This window comes from Bombus affinis, chromosome 13, assembly GCF_024516045.1.
Source record: "Bombus affinis isolate iyBomAffi1 chromosome 13, iyBomAffi1.2, whole genome shotgun sequence".
Taxonomy (NCBI): Eukaryota; Metazoa; Arthropoda; class Insecta; order Hymenoptera; family Apidae; genus Bombus; species Bombus affinis.
This window is the reverse complement of record NC_066356.1, coordinates 8,159,820-8,181,707: the sequence shown is the minus strand read 5'-3', so window position 1 is coordinate 8,181,707 and position 21,888 is coordinate 8,159,820. Positions and strand designations below refer to the sequence as shown.

Here is a 21,888-nt window from a genome sequence, read left to right as displayed (position 1 = left end):
AATTTATAACGCGCGACTCCTCCATTTGCCAATATCGTCAGTTTAAAGAATTATCGTACAGAACTCTTATTTTAATATTCCATTCCCTCGACTCTGAATGTTCCAAGAAATAAATCTAAATTCATGGCGAAAAGTTCCTTCAAATCCTGCGATTGCAATCAGCCTTTCCAAGCTCTCGATGCGAGCTTTTGCATGACTAAATTACGCGAAAACACGTGACAAGAGCAAAGAAGAGACAGGCAGAGAAAGAGAGAGGAAAAGATAGAATTGAACAGCCACCGGAATGGAAGGGCCAGAGTGGAGCGAAGTGGAGTGAAGTGGAGTGGAGAAGTCGAGAAGGCCTGTTATTAGCGCGAGGTTTATGCTCTTTCGGGTTTTTGCCGGTGGCCTCGGAGAAGGAGAAGGAGATGGCCACAGCCTCGCAATATAAATACGCTTAATAGTTTAAGCACACTGCCGGAGCTCGGGCATATGCTAACCAGCCATAACTACGGCTTTACTACTTTCGTCCACTGAACGAACCAACGAACAACCTGCTTACAGGGTGTCCGATTTTAGGAGGGTTCCTCTTTCCTCTTCGTTGTTACCTCGTCGGAAACGGTCAGCCCTCGTAAAACGGCTGCGAGCAATTTTCATTCAATTATCCCGCGATCACTGTCATTCACAGCAACTACGATCGATCGCCGGCAACGCGTTAAAATTCAGCAAATTATGTTTGTTTAGTTGGTGAAATGCCGACGGGAAGAATCTCTATTATCGTGGAATTCGTTTGCTTCTTTGTTCGATCGAATAGACGAGGATGTTTTAAGCATGGAAAGATGATAGTCACGTTTTACGCCGTTTATGAAGCAGCATTTTTGATATTCAGTGGACCGGGCAACTAATCGTCTATTATTATCAAATTTGGCTTTCATAATTGACACTTACAAGATGGAATCTTTTATTCATATGGTTTTTGGTAATAGCAACACAGGATGATACAAAGTCAGTTTTATCAAAAACACTTCTCTCGTATAATCATCAAAGAATACACGCTTACCATTAGTTTTAGCTCCTTCAATGTAATCTCTGACGATACTTTCAACTCGTGCGATCCTTTCAAGTTCCGCCTAGTCCTCGACGGCCTCGTGTTCTCTATCTTTGGTCTCTTGGCTGCCACCTGAGATCGAATTAAAAAATCTATTGGAACATCAGGAAATCGTGCGCGTCATTTTGAACATCTATTCTCGGGCTCGTGACGACCCCGTAAGCGTTTCGATGCTCGACACGAGCAACGAAAGAGAGACGCAGAAAAATAAAACAGCGCGCGGACGAGCAGAGAGACGAAGCAGCTGGCCATAAGGTCGTGGAAACGTAATGACGATTATTATCGTGAAATGAATGAGATGGAGCCAATCTCCTTATCGACCGACATCAATCTGAAACGATGGACCGGTTTCAAGACACTCTGGTGACTCGGCACGTCGGCCCATTAACAAAAATCCGTTGTCTCTCCGTCTCCAGTCGAATAATTTACTCTTCCAGCGCTGTCTTCCTCTCTCCTTCGTCCGTCCCTTCGTGATCTCCGTCCGAATTCCAGAGGATCGAATCTATGGATTTTTATTCCATCCCTCACCTCGAGATCGTTTTCCAGCTTCGTATCCTCGTTATCCTCCACGCACTTTATATAAATCGTCGCCCTGTCGTACTTGAGACTCTCCAGACGTTCTTGCTCCACTCTCACCAGCATACACGCTGCGCACAAACCTGAAACGCAAAGGGAGGAATATCATTATAGGAATATCGATTTCGTAGGCGTAATTGCAGAAAATTTGTCAGGTGGCTGGGTGTTATGATTTTGGAGTTTCAGACAGGTATCTGGCAAGCTCTGGTGACCTTTGCCTTCGAGTAGGAGCAGTAAATCTTACTTGCTTTCTAACCGGTCCTTCAAAAGGACTTGGTAATTGATACTCTTGTTACAGCGAAATTGGTAGTACAGCGATGTAAGTAGAGTGTCGATGTTTGCGCGTCTATGGAAAATTTAAGACGCTTCATCGACGGAACGCGCCAATCGACATGTTTCGCGAGACAACCGCGTTAAAATACATGACAGACGAATAAGATACGTAAGACGTAAATGTTTCAAACAATACGTAATTTGGATAATATCGCAGAAGTAATGTGGTACGTTCCTCGATTTGTATGTCTCTATTCGAATTAATTCGGAAGATACAATTTAAATAAACGCGGAGGAATGCCCGGAATGCACTTGTGCAGAGCGTGAAGAGTAAAGTACATTGTTCGCAATACGCAGACGAGTCGAAACGAGTCTTTATTTAGAGTCCACGCTGTAGTTGAAAGAAACTAATTAAAAAGGCAGGCAAAACTAACAAAAAATCCTCTTAAACCCACTAGCACTGAGAAAAAAACGAAGAAAGCAATCTGCGTAGAATCTACCGCAACACCCTTCCGACACCTTCACGGAATCGATCCCCTTAACTCCACCCCTTTCGCCTAAGAGCGTCAAGTACCGGTGAGGCGGTCACACCACGGCCAATTTCAAGATTCCTTTAACACCCTTTCCGAAGCCACCCTTCGTTAACACCAGCGTGGGTCAGATTACATCGACACCCCCTCGAGCGTCGAAGTTACAAAGTCACAGAGGAACCAGATCAGAGGGGTGGTGAAAGAGGGTGGGAGACACGGTGCGGGTGTGGGCGTTTCGACGACGCTGCCGTGGCTCTCGGTGGCTCTTATCCTCGTGTATAATAGATTGCTTACGGTCGGCGAGATTAATACAGTAATTAATAATATACGGTGACCAGAGCCGCGTAAGAAGCGGCCATTGTTGCTGGCCGGACAGCGCAAAAACCAGGCCGAACAGCTCCTATCCGGCCCGGCTTTCAGGAGCGTTACGTCATGTTCAGACAGTTTTCCGCTAAAGGGGCTGCAGGGTAAACCCCCACGAGGAACGCTCTGACCTCGAATGAATTCGAATGTCCACCACTCTGCGCCGCCACAGCCCTAATTACCACGAGTACCGTGGCCGTGGTATCGCGCTCGTCCACGTGAACACACTGCAAGAACACCAACCACCCCTCGAACAATGACCCGGCGGTCGACGACCTGTCCCAAACTAGGTGTAGCCTGTCTCCAGATTCTTGGACGATCAAGGAACACGTTCTTTCGGAGCAGAGGCGTTTCTTCAGGGATACGAAGCTTGTAAAAAATATTTGTCGTACATTCTCGTTCCTAAGTACATGTCAGGACATCCGTTGGTTCTGTACGAAACGCGAGAATCAATGGAAGTTATCAAGCGAACGACCGATCGATCGTATTCGAAGTTTGTATTCGGGTTACGATCAAATGTTACGTAAATTCTTCTCTTCCAGTCAGTAGCTATTTGTAGGAGTTTAGAAATACCGCAATAATTATGCGTAGGATCCGCGTACACGGTTTCCTAGTCCACTGTAAATTCTCGAAATTCATTGGAAAGATCAGAGGCGAGTTAGGTAGAAAAGTGCGAAAAGATCCTCGAAGAAGCGAGGGAAACATTCTTTCGAGGAAGGAGAGACGTTTCTCGGCAATTTCTAACGCATGAGAAATGTTGTTCGTCGTACGACTCACCTATTATATCCTGTAAAAAGGAACAGACCAAACTTTAACTTGATCGAAGAACCGTGAGTAGTTGTGATTTCCTGTCTGACCGTGAGTTTACAAGGGTTTCGTTATCGCTCGATAAAGATGAAAATACGTGTAATGAAAGACGAGGAAGATATTGGACGAAAAAGAGTTTGAAAGTAAGAGAAATTTCAATGTAGTTCGGAAAGATGTAATCGATCGATCTTCGAAAGGGGTGATTTTGCAGAACTAGACGACGAGAGGGTTAAAAGACTTGGAAAAGGGGTGTCCCGGGTAGTCGGTGATTCTCAGTCAGCCCTACGCATCCCTGATTAGCTTAGGTTCGTCGTATTTCCGATTAAACTCGATAGCAAACGATCCTATCGTGCACCCTCATGCACAGTTCCGTAATTGGAGGTCCAAGGGTGGACATTTGAATTCATTCGGAGTAGCTGTTCCATCGACCCTCTCCTCCTTCCTAGAAACGACTGCGACTTCCTACAAACCGAAATCCACGATTGCACTGCTTGTTACCGGTGTAATTATGATCCTTTTAGTAGCAACTTGAGCGACGATGAACGATTTACTATCGTCACATTGTGCCTGACGCAAAACATTTTATTATTCAATTCGAAAAATGTTGATATACCGTTTGGGAAGTTACTAAGCTGAAGTTAAAGCTGACATTAAACTTTGTTAGAAATATAATCTGTACGTGTCGAATCTTAATTCTATAGTTCATGTCACGAAAGTATGACACTATAATAGAAGAAGCTAATCCATAATTGGAGTAAAACATTCAACTGGACACGGTAGATTTTTAATTATACGTTTTCTATTTTCCCCACTAGTGTGTTTCTTTACCTAATTAGCGAACCGAGCTGTTTGCTAATTAATTACTTAAACCGCGTCACATCGGTCGACGGTTAACAATTTCCTCTGATAGCCAATATTCGATAAGTTTCACAAGAAAACGTTGTACTTTGTAATAAAAACGAGAGAAAGGTATTTTACGTGTGTGTGGAAATAAACTTCTAAAACCTACCATTTTGTGTCAATAGACAGAAACATGACCAATATCGCCTATATTATACCCTAATGTGATCCGTGATCGTTCGAGGGTTAAGCGGACAGCCTAAAACAGCGTGAAAGAGAAGAATTGCCAAATGGGAAAACAAAAGGAAATGCATCAAAGAGAATGGAAATGGTTGGAAAACCAGAAGAGGAATTCGAAGGATCATTCACGCGTGTCTCGAGCAAACAGCAAGTGAGTTTTATTGGCTAATAATACACAATAGGCTCTACTAGTTGCCAATAGAGCCAAACGCTAGCGTGGCTTTCCTCCTGTATTTCCCTAAAGTGCCATCCGAGGGCAGTCAAACCATAAACGGATAGTTGAGAGGGGACAAAAACTTGGACAGGATCAAGTCTCGAGAAGTTTCATAGGCGACCGCCGATTCCTTCGGATTTTATCGCGTGCATGGAAACGGCCCGGGTCGAAATCCCTCGTGGGACGACGAATCGAACTTTTCTTCGAGTTTCCGATGCGATTGGCCGTGTGATTTTCGACAAGACGACGAATAGTTCCTTAGCGAAGAATGAGAAAGATATTCTTCTGCCCTGTGTTCTTCCTTTCTGTTATACTTTGTCGATCAAAAATTTCAAATTACTCGAATGTTCATCATTATGCTTGAGAATTGTAAAATAAAACACTTCTAAATACAAAAAGCGAGTGATTCGATATTACCGATATTTTATAACTAATTCGTCCGAGTAATTGGTTGGCAAAAATGATTTCTTAAGCCTCGCGTGATCGATCGTTGGATCTAACTTCGGAGAAAATTCCGCTAGTAATCAAAGCAACGATCACGTTGTCACCGATCGATTATTATCGTCGAAATCAATTACACCGTGACGCTGCTACGTTCGAAATTAATTAGGAAATTTCGTAGGGATGGAAAGATGATAGGGAGTCGCAATCCTCCGGAGAACTATGCACCTGGGTCCGAAAGTTGATCCAAGTAACGCGTCCGAGATATTGCGTCGGTTACAGAATCTCTTAATTCGCCAAAAAGCAACTTGCAAAAACTTGAAAAAGGTATCAGTGGAAGGAAAGACTGCAATTTTAGACTTGACTTAACTTTCTTCGTCCTTTTGCTTAAGAAACTATCATTGCCAAGGTGGAAAGAAGAATAGAAATTCAGTAACAAATTTCTGTTTTGACTATACCGATCATGCAAAAGATGTTAAGGAAGAGAGGGAAAATAAAATTGGAGCGCAAAGAAGAAAACGACGATCTAAATTCTATTCGTCACGCGACGAGACGAGAAAAATATAATTCCCTATTTCATGTTCTCTCGTGTGTTTGGCCAAAGATGTTAAAAGGAATCGATTCGAGGCTTTTGACAAACAGTCCTAACTGGTCGTGGCAAATTCGAGTCGACGCATACAAGGTAGAAGCAAAGAAACGCGACGGGGCAGCGCATTAGCAATTTTCATAGAATCCTCGACTAATTAAGGTCGATAAATCAAAAGAACACACGGACAGCCGTGTCGGACGTCCCGCAGGAAGAGCTGCCGTGACACAGAAACGAGGGAGATCGGCTTAATAGTAAGATGGGGAAAGGGAGAACCGAGGAGGGGGAAAAAAGAGAAACACACGGGGTAAAAATCGGCGAAAAGAGAAAAAACAGAATTGGGCGGGACGCTTGCAGGAAACTCATACTGCTCCGTGAAATCGGATGATCGACGAGCTTCCAGCCTCGGTTCCAGAAAATCAAATCCCTTCGAAATGTCTTTCTGGGAAACTTATTCTCCGGGCAATCAGAATTTTGAAGAAAAAGCATTCCGCCAGGAGAGTTTCGACGACAGACCTGTACAATCTAATTTGTCTTAACACATTTCGCGTCGGTCACGTAAAAATACGCCTTTTTTATCTTATCACTTAAAACAACTGGTCACAGGAAAGTATTTCTTTTCTTTTTTCTTTTATCAATTTTAATCACAAATTTTTCTACGGAGTAATTTTCAATCCCAATATTTATAGAAAATCTCCTTAAATGGTAACTCTAAAATCGGCAGAGTTTCGGATGTACTTTTACCCAATCAACGCGAAACGTGTTAATACGTTCTCGTATTTCGAAATGAAAACTTCGCGTTCGTACGGTCCGAATAAATGGTATACGTGTCAGCTATCTTCCAATGATTATGACTGAGAGTTTACGAATAAGAAGATACAGAAACTTAAGGTCGAATGTAAATTACAAATACAAAAACGATACTTGTAAAACTTCAGTAACAATATCAGTAATACTACTGAAACTTATATACTAGTAACATGGAAATATTGTGTGTGTGTTATTAAATTATAATATCCATCCAAATCGTTTCATGTATGGTTAAAAATCAGTAACAGATCGGGATAATTAAACAGCAGTGAATCGAGGAACAATCCCAACTAACGTTATCTATCTATCCCAATGAAAGGTTTTAAGATTAGACCAAAAATTTCCAATATCACCGATACCTAGCAATACTTGTAAATCTTCTACCAATGTCAGAGTAACATGATTCGACTAGGACGCGAAATTTCGTAGGTCTTCGATCAAAATCGAAGGCACGTTAAGACGCCGAGGACAGGCGGCGCGACATTATATTAAAAGACTGGGAAGACTTTCATTCATAACATCGAATTCGTCCAGTGAATGAAAGATTGATGTTTCCCAACCCCTCCACGAGTCACCCTCATCCACCCTCGAATATGCTTCGAGTTCTTCCGCGCTCGAATCACCGGCAGGAAGTAAATAATGATTTTTCCGCGTTCCATAAACTGCACGATTTAATCTGTCAATGTTCCTTCACCTTCTTAAACCTGTAGCCGAGGGCGGCGCCGAAATCGCGTTCTATTTATTCCGTTATCCCCTTCGCTGTGGATTAAAATGATGCGCCGCAATAATTATGTTACAAAATATAAAAGATTGTTTTATAGGAATTTCGAATAATTATTTGCCTATTGGTTGATACACACTCGTATGATAAATTGTAAAATAAGAAATACGACTCATGCGTTGCAACAAAGAACGTAAATTTAAAAAATGTATATTTTCCGTCGTGGTCGTACGCGCTTCACAGTGAAACAGTGAATTTGATGAAAGCATTCTCGTATCGCGTTAAAAGCCACTTATGATAAACTTATACGAGATACAGTGCCAGTTATAAGTATTAGAACTGAACCTACTTACGTTACAATTATTCCAAAACTCCAACAAATTTTACTTTATTTACATTTATTACAGAATTTCGCGTTATAAGCGGCAAATATTATACGAACCAACCGGCAGATTTACAACAAGAAAATGAGAAAATTAAAGCAGCGGAGAGCATAGAATTTATGTTGATATCGCCAAACGTCTAAATATTTATGGCTGACAGGGTACAAATTTGATCCGCGATTTTGCACAGAAATGTACGAAAATCGTACGCGACTGAAGGATTAAATCTGAAACAGCATGTTAATTTTTGCACTTGACATAGAAGAAAATTGAATTCTCGTTGTTATAATCAACCAAGAAGGAGAGATCGGTGACTGCAGCGTGTTGGCGGCGAGAGGAAAGCGGAAAGGGTGGATTTTAGAGAATCCAAGGAGCGTGGTTTCGCGTTTTGGGTGGCTCTAACGATGCTCGGCTGCCGAAGAAGGAGAAGATCGTCGCCGTAACGATTTCGCTAACGAACGTCTTCGAGCGCCACAACAAAGTCGAGATATAATCCTCTTACACACCAGAAAGCTGGAAGCTGGCTGCTCGTGTAATCGGGGCTTAAAAGTGGAGCATTACACGCGGTTCCCGGTCCCGCAACCGGGACTACGTGTTTCGAGAAAATCGAAAGGATCTCTGATCCCGCTAATGGATCCCCGATCGACGGGTTAATTAAACGACAAACGTGGTTTTCGCCCGCTGTATTTTAACCCCTTCGGCTTTTCCATTCGTAATACGAGCTGTACTTGTACTATTTTTTCCATATCATAAATACGAATCTTACACGAGTACACAATTTATACGATTATTAGACACGAACATTATATTTAAACAAATATTCTCTTTCTTTTCTTCATAATGATTAATTCGTCTACTATATCATATATAGTTAGAAAATGTAAAGTATAAAAATAGTGTGATTACAGGGACTCTGACGAGCAATGGCGATCTTTATTTGCCTAATGAGAAACATATGGAACATTTCGATTTACGAGAAAATTTACAGGAAACGTTCAACGTACGAAGATCTACGCAATGCGCATATGCAAAAATGTATGAAATATCCGAAGTATAGTACACCTACTTCTTACAATATTTAGTACGTGGGATTAAACTTCGTTTAAATTCCATTTGCTTAATTAATCGATAATTCGTAAAAACATAAAATTTCATAAGTATCTATAATCTCGTTGCGAATAAAGAAAACAGGTATGTGATGCGTTTAATGTTCCGAATAAAATCGGTAGGAAACTCATGGCATTAAATTAAAGATAAACCTAGATCCAAAATTTTCTCGTGTAACAGGCAATTTTCAGGATAGAAATACATATAAAGACAAAAGAGGAGGACAGATTCGAGCGAAGCGATCTGACCGATTAGACTTGTGGATTAACAAAGGCTTCTCGCTGTCAGTGCCGCAGGACACCCCCGTGTCGTTGTCAGTAGTGAAGGGAGGAAGGTCCTAAGTGAGCTTTATCCTCGTTTTATCTTGTTTTCTAACCACCCCTCGAGTCCCATCGCGAGAGGATCGTAGCTAGAGGACGAGCATCGGTCATCTAGGCGCTCCATTTAATCCTGCTGGAAAAGAACCCCCGTGGCGTGGAGACAAGTAGGGATATCCTGTAGGATACGAAAAGGAGCAAGACGAAAGGGAAAGAGAGAGAGAGAGAGAGAGAGGGTAAGGCTAGAAACCGGCAGGATGTCACTAATTCGACCCTTCGAAACTTGACCTGCTCGACTTTCCTAGTCCACTTCCACTTTAATTTACGACATTATTTTCCGCGCCGCGGACTGATGAATCCTTTTAATTGTCCGTGGCTAATGTCGCCATTTATGCGGCCTCCGACATATAGTACACGGAAGAATCTATTTCCATGTTTTTCTGTTATAAGAAATATCGTTTCGACGCTTTGATGTTCTAATCTTATGGCCGTGAGATCTAAAATAGTTACATCTTTTCAAAGAAAAACTAAATAGCAAATGGAGACAGACAGAGGAGGATATTTCGTTTTAAATTCTATGGTACTTCTACCTCAAACGATAAATGGATCTTCTACTCTCAACTTATCGAATATCCCAATTTTCCTCTCTATTACGATATGATAGTATCGCCTGTCGTGCATTTGCAGATTTGTTTCTTGATATAATAATGATATAATAACGATTTTCTATAAGCGTTCGTTTTATGGGCCACCGTAGATAAAAGGAACAGAGTAAAACAAATAACTGAACTTTCACGGAACCTATGGAAAAATTAAAAAATGTTGCTGTAAGAAGAACAGAGCGAACTTCCCTTCAAAAGGGGATCCACGCCTCAACATTACCGAACATGAACAATCCATTCCGTAAACCCCTCCGTCCCCGTATCGTAAGAATGGCCAAAACCTAACCCAAAATTCATTTTCCAAAGCAGCCACCAACACAAGAGAACAAGTCGTAAAGTCGTGTTCATCGTTCGTAGAATGCATATATTAAGACGTGTCCGGCGCACTTGTCGCAGTAGGGAGAAAGCTAACAAATGTCCCTCCTGAAGCGTTTGACCCCTGGTAAGTTCAGCCACCCGCGCGTTAGACTAAATCTCGAGTCAGGAAGCCAGAGAGAGAGAGAGAGAGAGAGAGAGAACAACCCCTCTCTAAAGCTCGAGCATTTATGGAAGGACGGTTGGTGCAGCGTAGTCCGACCGCATAGTCCGAACCAGGAGGAAACTAATCAGCAAATTCGTGTTCTAAATCTAAATCGCCGACCGAATATTAATTCGAGACCTCTCTGTCTTTGTCTATATGTTCGGCTATGGTCGTGCAACAGAGCCAAGAGAAGTCCCCCATTCCGTAGCGAAACCGGGCCTTCGTCGTCCACCTTCGTCTCCTAGGTTTTGCGCGATACAGCAGCAGCCGTTGGTGTAGCTGCGAGAGAGCGCACACAAGGCTGATTTGTGACACCGGCTGGCGCCTAAGCGATATTTACGACTGTCGTTCAAGGAATCGAAACACCGTGGCTACGCGACGTTCTCCACGGGGCCGCTTTTAATTGCATTGAAAAGTCCCTCAGTTCCCGGAAATCGATTTCGAGAGCCATGCTTCGCAGTCGGGGTAAAAAAGCTGCGGCTATGGCCAAGAACCCTTTGGAAACGTTAACCCCTTAAACGGGCGGAGTGGATAGAGATGATAGAAACGAGCGGATCTAATTGCCATCGTTGAAATAAACGCGGTTCGATTTGACGGTTTGCTTAGAAACGTTTATGGTTGCATTCCCTCATATCTACGATGACATGTCGTGTGTTATAAGTTGTGAAAGGAAGTTGCAAGATCTGGACGTAATTATTTCTTACGATGACTCGATTGAATTAGAAGCTGGTCTTCGGCTGTTCGTTGGTTACTTTTGGAACGCCAACATGAAAGAATTATATTTCTTATTTTTCAACTACAAAGCTGCATTAATGTATAGCATAAGATAAAGAGTAGAAAAAGGCAGTGACGTTACAAACACTATTTTTTAAAATTTACCGCTATTTACTCCGTCTTACGATAATAATGAACATTAATCGTCTACTTGCGAAGCGAAACTGACAAATCGTCAAAAAATTGGAATTAATCGGTTAAGCTTCCTCGAGGCTCGATTAATAATTAATCGAACGCCTCTCCCATTGCAAGCTAATTCCATTAACAACAACGAGATTATCCTTTCGTGGAAACCTGGTCGTCTAAAAGAGGATTCTCACCCCCGTACGAGGACAGAGGGCAAGCAAGACCAGGAGTCCAGAACAAACAGACAATTTAGCTCGTTTTAAGGGCACGCGTCCTAACGGGCAAAAGCGAAGCGGAGAACCGAGCACTTGGTACTGGTTGGCAAAAAATCGGGGGTTGCTTTCGGTGACTGATACGGCCCTGACTAACGAGCCTCCGCCGGACCATCGTTCCACTCTTAAAGCCTCGAAGGGTGGTCCTTTCTCCCTCTCGCGTCCACGGTCCTTTCCACGTTTCTTTCCTCGTCGTTCACGAAGACACATTAGGCACCGTCCAACCTCGTATCAATCACTCGACAACCCTGGTAGCCGAGGATCCTTCGTCGGTCTTCGGTTGACAGAACCGGAGGTGACGCGATTGAATACCACCCTCCGGGCATCTACGGCCCACCGACGTGATGACGACGCTCCTGGAAAACCTGGGGAAGGAAATGTTCCTCGTTCGACTGCACCCGTTTAATGGACGACAGCCGAAAGACGATCGACCGCTAACGAGCTACGGTGGAATAGCTCGCGTTTTCCTATCATCGGTTGTGCTTTCTATAAGGCCTGGTGAGGACGATTTGTGCGACATATGGCAGGGATTTTCCAGTGACAATTTCGAGCGATTTGGTAGTTTTTGTGTTTCGAGATTCCTTTATATTTTTAATAGAACACTATGCGTATAAGCGTAGAATGTAGTACGCACTACAGTACAGTGGATAGATGTAGTAAGCAACAATACGTGTCGTACGGATGGATTTTTGGAAATATAAACGTAGCGTTAACGCGTACCTGTTTTTCTAGAAATACGATATAATTGCCGATATCGTGTCATCAAATATGTGCAAACAATTCCCGTGATATAATCGCAATGAAACCATGCATAAAGATTCCAAAGCCGACGATCTGAATTTCCTAAACGAAAAAGCTGAAAACAGAATCTCGATGAAGGAAGACGTAGAACGAGAAGATCAATCGTGGATGTAGATCAAGCGGCACGAGTCCGCGAGTCAGCGAGTGTAGAGAAGATCACGGTTTTAACCCTAAACGACATCTCCATCTGGGCGATCCGCGATCCGGCTACTGGATATCCCAGGACGAGACGCCGGGCCATTGAGGCGCGGTCTTTGCAATTCAAATGAACCGCTGGACGATCCCCGACGAGGCAGAGCCTTGACAAATGTCGACGGAAAAAAATGCTCGACGATCCACGACCGAGAGACGGACAAGACAATGGGATGTTTAGAGCCCTCCGGGTCTCTTGAACGCGAGAGACACGCCGGTACCAAACAGCGCAACCAACGACGTGAACATCGGTCCGTAGATCCCCCTGGTGCTACCTTCGGGACCCAATTTGCCTGCCAGTTAGACGACAAGGATCAGTCGTTCGACAAAGTGGGCTTGCGCGTGGCCGACTCACCAAGAGGATGCGTAAACCTGATCCGACTTCCTGAGATTCGCGTATCAATTTGCAGAGAGAGAATGCACGTAAGTCGAGGTGAGTTTGAAAGGATTGAAAGTGGATTAGTTTACAGCGTGTGTTTTATGTGTGAGAAGAATTGATCTCGTTGGATATGTAGAAGCATCATCGAGAGTGTTATATGTACGTATACGGTTCCAATCTCGGATTAATAATAACGGTGTGGTCTGTGTAAAAGTCAGGAAGATTGTAATTGCGTGTACGCGTTTCATTATAAAAGCGTGCTGGACTTTTCAGGTACGAAGAGTTGAAAATAATATTAGACAATATCTATAAAGGAATAAATAACATACTAATTTTTCTCCGCTTTGTGTTATAATAAAAGCAGGGCGAATTTATGTTGCAACCCAATATCTCGAAACTTCGAATTGCGCTACTTCTGCATCACTCCGTATATGTAAAAAGAAAGGAGAGGAGAGAAGATCGTAGAACCGTAAAATTTGTCCACAATGAAAAGAATTGTTGCCGAGGGATCGAATCATGAGGATCAAGGGCGAGAAACTTTTAGAAGCCCATTTGGACCGGCACCACCTACTCATCTCCCCGACGGCACCGGTTTTTCTGTCGGTTAATTTTCAGGATACTTCTTAATTATAATGAGACACTTTGGGGTCTGCCAGAGAAGCCAACCGAGAATGGCAGCGGAACAAACGTAGGAGGGGTATTTATGTAAATCGGTGGCTAATGTCTTCTGGCATTATTCCTCGGGTTAGGTTACAAGAGGGGAGCAGAGCGAACCGAAGCAAACGTACAGTTTCATACACATGTATGCATACATTCTCACGTTAAAAATATACATAAGGAAAATTATCTTTTAAAAATAATAATTCAAATCGCAAGACTTTATACTATCAATTAGGTACAAGTCTTAGTTGAAAAATCTCTTGAAACACATTTCAGCTTTAACAGAACTTTAATATTCAATATAAAAGGCGAATGTTAAATTATGTCCGTTTTCAGAGAAATCTAATTTAATGCATTAACTATCTATCATTCTTATTAGTGTTATCTAACGTAGCGAGAAAAATATATAAAGATCGTAAAAAGGAAATTGGTCAAATTGTAACAAAAAACGAATGATAGTCAAAGAGCGAATACCTGGTCAATCACAGGGACATTCCTCTCCCTATTAGTCAGCTGTTTACACGACACAAGAAAAAGAAACTCCAATTTCCCTGTAGTAAACTGCCTACAATTTCCTCGTCTCGATTAAGTCACAAATAAATTCTAACCGGATCAGGAGATCCGGTTACGTGTAAACGTGAAATTCGTGGCAAGAGAAATGCCTGCGACTTCCACGACGCGATTAAGCCACAAATAAATCCTAGACGTATTGAGAGATCCAGCTAAAGTCGGAAAAAGGAAAAATCAGCAGTTGTACACGCCTGTGCGTGAGATCGTGTACCGATAATTAGATTGGCCATGTTCGCATTGTAGAGAGAAAGAGAAAGAGAGAAAGAGAGAGAAAAGAAAAAAGAGACACGTGGGGGAGCACTGGTAACGATCCGCCTAGGGACGATCGTTTACATAATGACCCCCCTGGAATCGTACGAAAATTAATTGCCGATAAGATCGAACGGTCCCAGGATGGAATAAAAGAGAAAGCCGTTAATTGCACGATCAGTCTTCGGATCTCTGTACTGTACCAGGAAATTGATAGGCCTCTGTCGTCCAACATGTGCAACCATCGTACTCATTGCACATACATACATTATAATCGTTTCAGTCCGCGTCCAATTATAACCCATGACTGATACATATGGAGGTTGTTCTATCAGAAAAATATTCAAAAATGTTAAAAAGCGTGGAACTGTAGATTATGCATATACTAGTAGCCATTAAGATATAAATTGATTAAAGGTGCAACATGTAAAATTTTCCAATTAGCACGAAAATTAAAATTCTTAATGTTTTCCTGGGGTACATTTTAAATAGTACTTACTCGGTTGCGTATAGAAATCAGAGTTGATCTTCTTAATGATGATCGGATAATCGACGTCGTAAAATTGCATCAATTTCGCCCATTCGTCGGCTGTTATAATGGTATACCTGTAACCAATTTTTCAACATGTTATTACATACGTTTAATCCAGCGAATTAGAAATCGCGAAGATAAACAAAGTGGGAAACTAAGAATGTGGTGAAACGGATCAAAAGTATTCTTCCGAGGTATTTTATCTTGTTATAATTGTCTACGATATTAATTGCTGCGACAAACACATTTACATTCATTTACAATGCACTTTGTACCAATAGTAATACGCTTTTTATTTTATCTAATAGAACGTAATAAGATATGATAATAAATGGAAAACTGTCTAATTAACATGTCTAAGAGCTGTCTGTTATCAATTATTCATATTATTTTGTTCCGTTCTTCACATCTAAGAGATATCCAATCAATTATTTACTCAATAAGCACTCGGCTACAGAGACAAGCAAATAAAATCAAACGGTGTACGATAGCACTGGCAGGGGCGTACTCGCAAGGTGGAACTCGCGATTTTCCGACAACGGTGTAGAATCCGTGATGGTTTTTGCCCCGTCTCCCTTAATTATACCGCAAATTAGAAATTTCTTGCCGCGCACCGGCTCCAGCTTTTTGCCTCGCAATTGTTCACCCGATCCTGGCGTGGTTCCTGAAGCTCATGCACCACGCCGCGCCGGCATCTCGCGTCGCTATGATCGATAATGCCTTGAAAAATCACGCGAAATACGCGTACTGATTATCCCCAAACTTCTCCTTTAATCGTCAGAGAACTGCATAATATTTTACATGCGCGTGAACGAATGGAAAATCTCTTGTAAAATAAGAATATCAGAGTACGATCCATTGTCAGTGATTTCAACGATTTAGTTCGCAAAGAAACGACTACCTCTACGAAATTTTGTAAGAAAAAATAATGGCAAATGTTCGAAATTTGGATGGTCTATAAATATATAAAGAAACATTAACGTTTCTATGGATCCCGAAGAATTGTAGAAATACAATTATTTAGAGTAAATATGATAGGAAGATGTATCATTTGTAATTAGAAGTATCGTTTGTAATTAGTGGAAATATACGACTAATAAGAAAGTGTGGGAAAACGAAGCATGGTCGGAACGAAAAATTCAAACTCACTGACTTCGAATGATCGTAAATTAGAAGCCATGACATTAAATAGAAAATAGATAAAAAGAAGGATTGATGAATATTTATGTTATACGTAAAAGACAGTCAATAAATTAATAAATTAACAGCTACATACTGTGACTAATTAAAATGATAAATACCGATAACTGTATCGCACAAAGTATAGTTGTATTTGTTTAATACAAAGTATAAATCTTTTCCTTCGAATAATATGTAATTCCTCGGTAAAATAATTGTTTCATTATTTCATTCGTTTTCTAACTTCTAACAGAATATAGAAATATCCGAGAACTCCATCGAAACAGCCTTGCATCTTCGAAAAAGAAAGTCGTGTTTTCTCACCAAGAGAATGATCACGTTGAAAAATGATAATCTTCCTCCATTAAGCGATTTAATTAAAATTATCAGATGCAATATATATATATACGTTCCTTGACGACGTAGAAATTTATGGGGGCACGTTTCGAAGCGATCGAACGAACTAGCAACCAGCTGATACGAGACGATGATGACTCGACCGATAATTAGTTGCGCGACATTAATTTCGATTCAACGCAATATGCCGCGTGCTCTCATTTGAATTTTCACGAGGCAAAAACCGCGCGGACGAGCTTGTCGACTCTCCTCGTGTATTTGCCTAACGCCGGAATAATGGTGGATGCATCGAGGAGAGCCGGAGAAAAAGGGAGGAAATCGGAGAAATCCTCGTCGGATGAATAGAAAAAAAGCAAGCCCAGTCTCGAACGAGACACGACACCGTTCGCGTTATTGAATATAATTTGTCATTTAACATAGTCCATGTAATTTCGATCGAATGGTCGTTAACTCGCATTCGTTTCTACATGTTTGCGATAATAGAAACTTGAACCGAAAAACGTCAAAAGAATGTTGTAAAAAAAATATGCATTCGTATTGTAGAATCTTCTAGCAGCATGATTATAGAAATTCTATAGAACCAGAAATTAACTTGCATTTATCCAAAAAGTAATAAATGGATTACAGTGGAAGGGATTGCGCGAAGAAGTTGAACATCAGTCAATAATAATCTAGTCCTAGATCATTTCTAGAATGACTATAAAAGAGGTATCAGCTTTTTGTTACAAAGTCAAACTATGAAAGAATTTTTCAATCTCGAGGAATAGCAAAATTTACCTACTCTTCATGGTATTTAATAGATTATACTATTCTTTGGTGTTTGATCATTTTTCTAATTATTTCTAATTTCACAGAATCCCCAAAATAATTCTTCCATTTGAACAATTTACAAACTTCGCCGATTTTTAAGCATTATCTATCTGTCTTTGACACATTCCTATAATTTTCATTTCACGGTCACGCCGTAAAAACTGTTTACCCTGGTTTTAAAAAATTCCTCTCGTTTTACTATCATCCCCTATCATGTTGAAGATGAACTAGGATTCCGTGGACAGCCATTCGAGCGTAATTGAATCGCTATAGTCGGTAAGAAAGCACGAAGAAAAGCTACAAGGAGGCGAAAGGTCGAAGATTGACGGCTAAAATGATTTTTTAACGGTCTGGATACAGCAGAGGGTGAACAGACGGACGACTTAAGCCGTCGGCTATCTTAGGCAGATAGTGGACAATGGTTTAGCATAATGGTCAGAGGGTGGATTGCCACGTTGGCCCCGGGGGCGTGTTTGTGACATTTTCGTGTATCCATCACGTAGCATGGACTCGGAGGACGGGCAGAGAAGAAAGTGGTGCCAGGAGATCACGCACTTTTGCTTTATAATACAGTGGTTATGGATTGTATTTTGAGAAGAGCAAGGATATCCTGACTTCTTCGTGGTTAACGTTCCAACATTTCTTGAAGAGCAACGAAACATTATTCTTTGGTAGTTGAAGCGTTCTACGATTTATCTGTGACATTATTTGAATCTCCTTCTTACATATTTCTAAAATAATAGATTAAGATAATATAATATATGGATAATACAAAGAGGAAATAAAAAATAAATTGGAGTATAAAGAATAGAACTGAAATAGTAAATCGAGAGAAAAATTACTTACAGTTCATTGTTGACAGAAGGTGAGTAGAGAAATCCTTTGTGCGGTTCGCAGAGAAGAAAACCGTTTCTAATACCAACCGGCGGTGTTTTCGAGAACACTTCAGCGTATCTAAAACAAAGGTGAGAACTCGTATTAAAAATCATTGAGAAATAACTTTATCTATTGAATTATAAAGTATTCAAATTACCAGACCACTGGTGGTATTTACATACATAAAATATGTATAATACACAATTGTCTAAAATATTGGAAATAAAATATCATTGAACTGTATTCCTAGAATTATATGTACATTCACAGTCTAATAATTACACGTTCTAAAAAATAAACGCACAATTTCATTCTTAAAAACATTGGCAAATATCTCGATTGCTATTTGGTAAATCCACCCCCGAGCTCCTGGCATTTGCAAGCGACAAGCAGTACCGGTACGCATGATAAATCCCCAGGCATTAAAAATATATTTCCAGGATTATTTTTTACGAATACTGTCAGCCAGTTAATCGTTTCGAATAATGCAACCTCGTCCGTGACACGTCTTTCGGGTCGTGGACCAGAAAGACGACGAGGAGGAACGCTTCCTTCGGGACATTCCAGGGGTGGAGATGTGTCGGGGGATTGGGGTTGTGCATCATTTTTCACATACCACGAGGGGGCGGACGGTTTTTGCCGTCTCCCTACCCGTCCGCCATCCAGATAATGCTCTTAAAGACAGATATCTCCCGCGAAACGAGCCAGGTACGCGATCGTACAGAGACGAGGTAAACTTGAACGGAAAATCTGCCTGGATTTTCCAAATGGAACGTTCCACCCTTCGCGGAAAAGGCGACAATTGGAATTCGTGGCAAGGCGAAACGTAATTTTTCATTGCTACTTTTCCATAAGGATTATTAATACTATATTTCATGTCCATTGTTCCTAAAACCAACGTATTCGTTTAGTTGATTTAACAGATTTAGTTGATTGACAAATTACGTTTATCGTTGATATTACGTCGATGTAGACATAGATATTTACTGTACATTTTCACACGTATCGCAAAACTCAAGATACATAAATACACCTCCGCTCAAAAGTCTTAGAACAGCCTGTGCACGAGCCACGAAATTGGACAAAGATTGACACAGAAAGTGTACGCTGACAATATATCGACTTTTACGATTTTATTAAAGCATCTACGTCGAGCATTAAAACTGTACTCCCAAGAGTGAAATTGATCGCATTTCGCTTCTGAGAAGCTCGATTTATTCGAACATTCGCCGCGTAACCTGTCGCCAGTCTGCGCCTCGATACAACGAAAAGAAGAAAAATTTTCCAATAAATTTTCCGATAAAACAAGGAATCTCGGTGTCGCTCGGAATCACCCATGTCGATTATTGAAAAAATCTATCTATGTACGAGTGAGGGGTGGTGGGACGGGGAGAAAAAGAAGTAGAAAAGCAGAAAGCTCGCGGAAACCGCGAGGACACCGAGGAAGTGCAAATATCCGTTGTGGAGGATTTAAAAAATGTCTCCCTGCCGGATACCCCGAAGCGGGTTTTCCAGAAGCGAATATGCGTATTAATTATGAGCCTTGTTCAAACAGTCGAACAGAGGGACGCACGGGGGTGAGGTGAAAATTGGCCGCCCTTATTACAGTCGAGCCAGGGAGCAACTTCTCTTCTCTCTCTTTCCGTCGTTCGTGCTTTCCGTGTCCCTGTTTCTCTGATCTGCACCTTCGTCCTCTTCCTCTCTCGTCACAGACACGATTCTCCTCTCCTCTCTTTTTTTTTTTATTCCTCATTCGAGGCTTTGTTTAACTTCTGTCGCGGAATTTTTCCGGTCCACGGCGATTATTACTCCCAGGAGATGGAAGAGGAAAACAGTAACCGAGAACTCCTGATGCAAGAGGGGGTGGTAGTTATGTATCCCACTACAAGAGGGTGGGATACGTTCCGAGGAAATCGTTTGGAAATGCCTCGATAATTCGGTCGGAAGTCAAACATCAATACGCTCATACCGTCTTACTTTTACATTTTTTAAACAAGAATTTAGGTTCGGGGACCAAAAATTTTGGCAGTCCAAATCCAAGTATGAATTTCAGTTCAGTTGGCTGAATTTTTTACTTTCTTAACTCGACATTCTTCTCGCAGACGCGTCTTAACGTTCATTTGAATGATGTATAAAGACATTTATCCGCTGAAAATATCCTGTGAACTGCAAAGATGTCACACTCTGAACCATTAGCCTTCTCTCTCTAATATCTTTCTTTGCGATTCCATTTCGAAGAACTAAAATTTACGTAACAGATACGTATCAGATAATTGCATAAGGAAAATAAATAATTCCACCTCGATAAAGGTGAAAATTAATGTGACTAATTTGCATCAAAGTACAGTTTGCAATCGACGAAATCGATCTGTTCAAAATCTAATCCTTCCTACGTCTAAGCTTTTTATTTTTAGCTTCAAGTTCGACGAACTATGGTGCCCAAGTTTTTGTTTTTCAACATGGAAAAATAAAGTAACATCGTCAAAGGAAAAGCGATTTAGCATGCCACAACCGGAAGGTTTAATACGGCTGGGAGCATGAAATTGAAATCGTTCTATGTCGTTGCGCAGAGTGCAAAGAACATCATCCTCCCAAGGTGCTGTTTTCTCTGGTGGAAGAGACGAACAGCTTCGAGGGAGAGATATCTCTGTTGATTAAGGTCTTCCGTGGATCGTTGTTGTCTCCAGACTCATTCGTGCATAGAGCAGGATATTACGCACCGGTACCGAATAATGATATCTCGACCGCAGTGATCATATAAACCGCAATGATTACAAGGATATCGGAGACCTATCGACGTCTCGTCTGGTATGCGAATTATTGTGCATTCGTGTCGCAATTCCGAATGAACAGCTTAATTGGAGTCCATCGTGCGAAAGAATCTCTTTAACACCGCAACTACCACAATAGTTAAAAGGGACAATTTGTAATTTTTCATACAAGTTTTATAAATTTACAGTGACGTAGTTTTGGAATTCGAGATGTACGAACACGTTTTCGAAGAAATAATTTCCTCGAGAAATTCGGCATCCGATTGTACTGTACAAAAATACTAAATGTTAGTGCCATAGACTCTTTTTCATCGGATACTGGTTTACTTTCAATGTCAAGAAGATTAAACTCGATTCGGTTCCATAAAACATAAAATAAAAGAAGCTGTACTAAAAGTTCCTGGAACGAATGTTAGATCACAAGAACTAATAATTAATAGAATAAAAAGCGAAAAACTGATGCAGATGAGTTGGAAATCGAAGGAGATTAATTCGTTTCACGCTGCAGACATGGAGTTCGTCGCGCCGGACAGATTTCCCTGAATAACATTTTCCGTCCATAACGATCTTCATTCAAGAACGAATATAAAAATAAAGAAAGATAAATGTAGTAAGAAACCAAGTTTTTTTCCCCGATTCACGCGTATTTCTTGATACAGCAATCTTTTCATTAGCAACGTCAAAAGTGACACGCTTCGAAGAAGAATCGCCCTCGAAGGGGACTACAATACCGTTCCTACCCTGACATCCCTTTGAATGTGGGCGATGGTTCGATATTAGCTGGAGCAAACCGCTTTCGACGAGGACGACACGATTATTCGAGCGAAACAGGGGCGAATCCTCTCCGTTTCACTCACCAACAC

The 21,888-nt window shown here is 41.3% G+C and overlaps 1 protein-coding gene across 3 annotated transcripts in view; it reads right to left on the bottom strand.

Moving 5' to 3' along the window:
• LOC126922894 (ubiquitin carboxyl-terminal hydrolase 48-like) overlaps positions 1-21,888 on the bottom strand; it is a 77,165-nt gene that overhangs the window by 36,637 nt on the left and 18,640 nt on the right. For all 3 annotated transcript variants that reach the window (XM_050735824.1, XM_050735825.1, XM_050735826.1), the window contains 4 exons: positions 18,225-18,332; positions 15,000-15,106; positions 1,616-1,746; positions 1,040-1,159 (listed from right to left, as the gene is read on the bottom strand). In XM_050735824.1, coding sequence (XP_050591781.1) covers positions 1,040-1,159; positions 1,616-1,746; positions 15,000-15,106; positions 18,225-18,332 — 466 coding nt within the window. The remainder of the gene's footprint in view (positions 1-1,039; positions 1,160-1,615; positions 1,747-14,999; positions 15,107-18,224; positions 18,333-21,888) is intronic.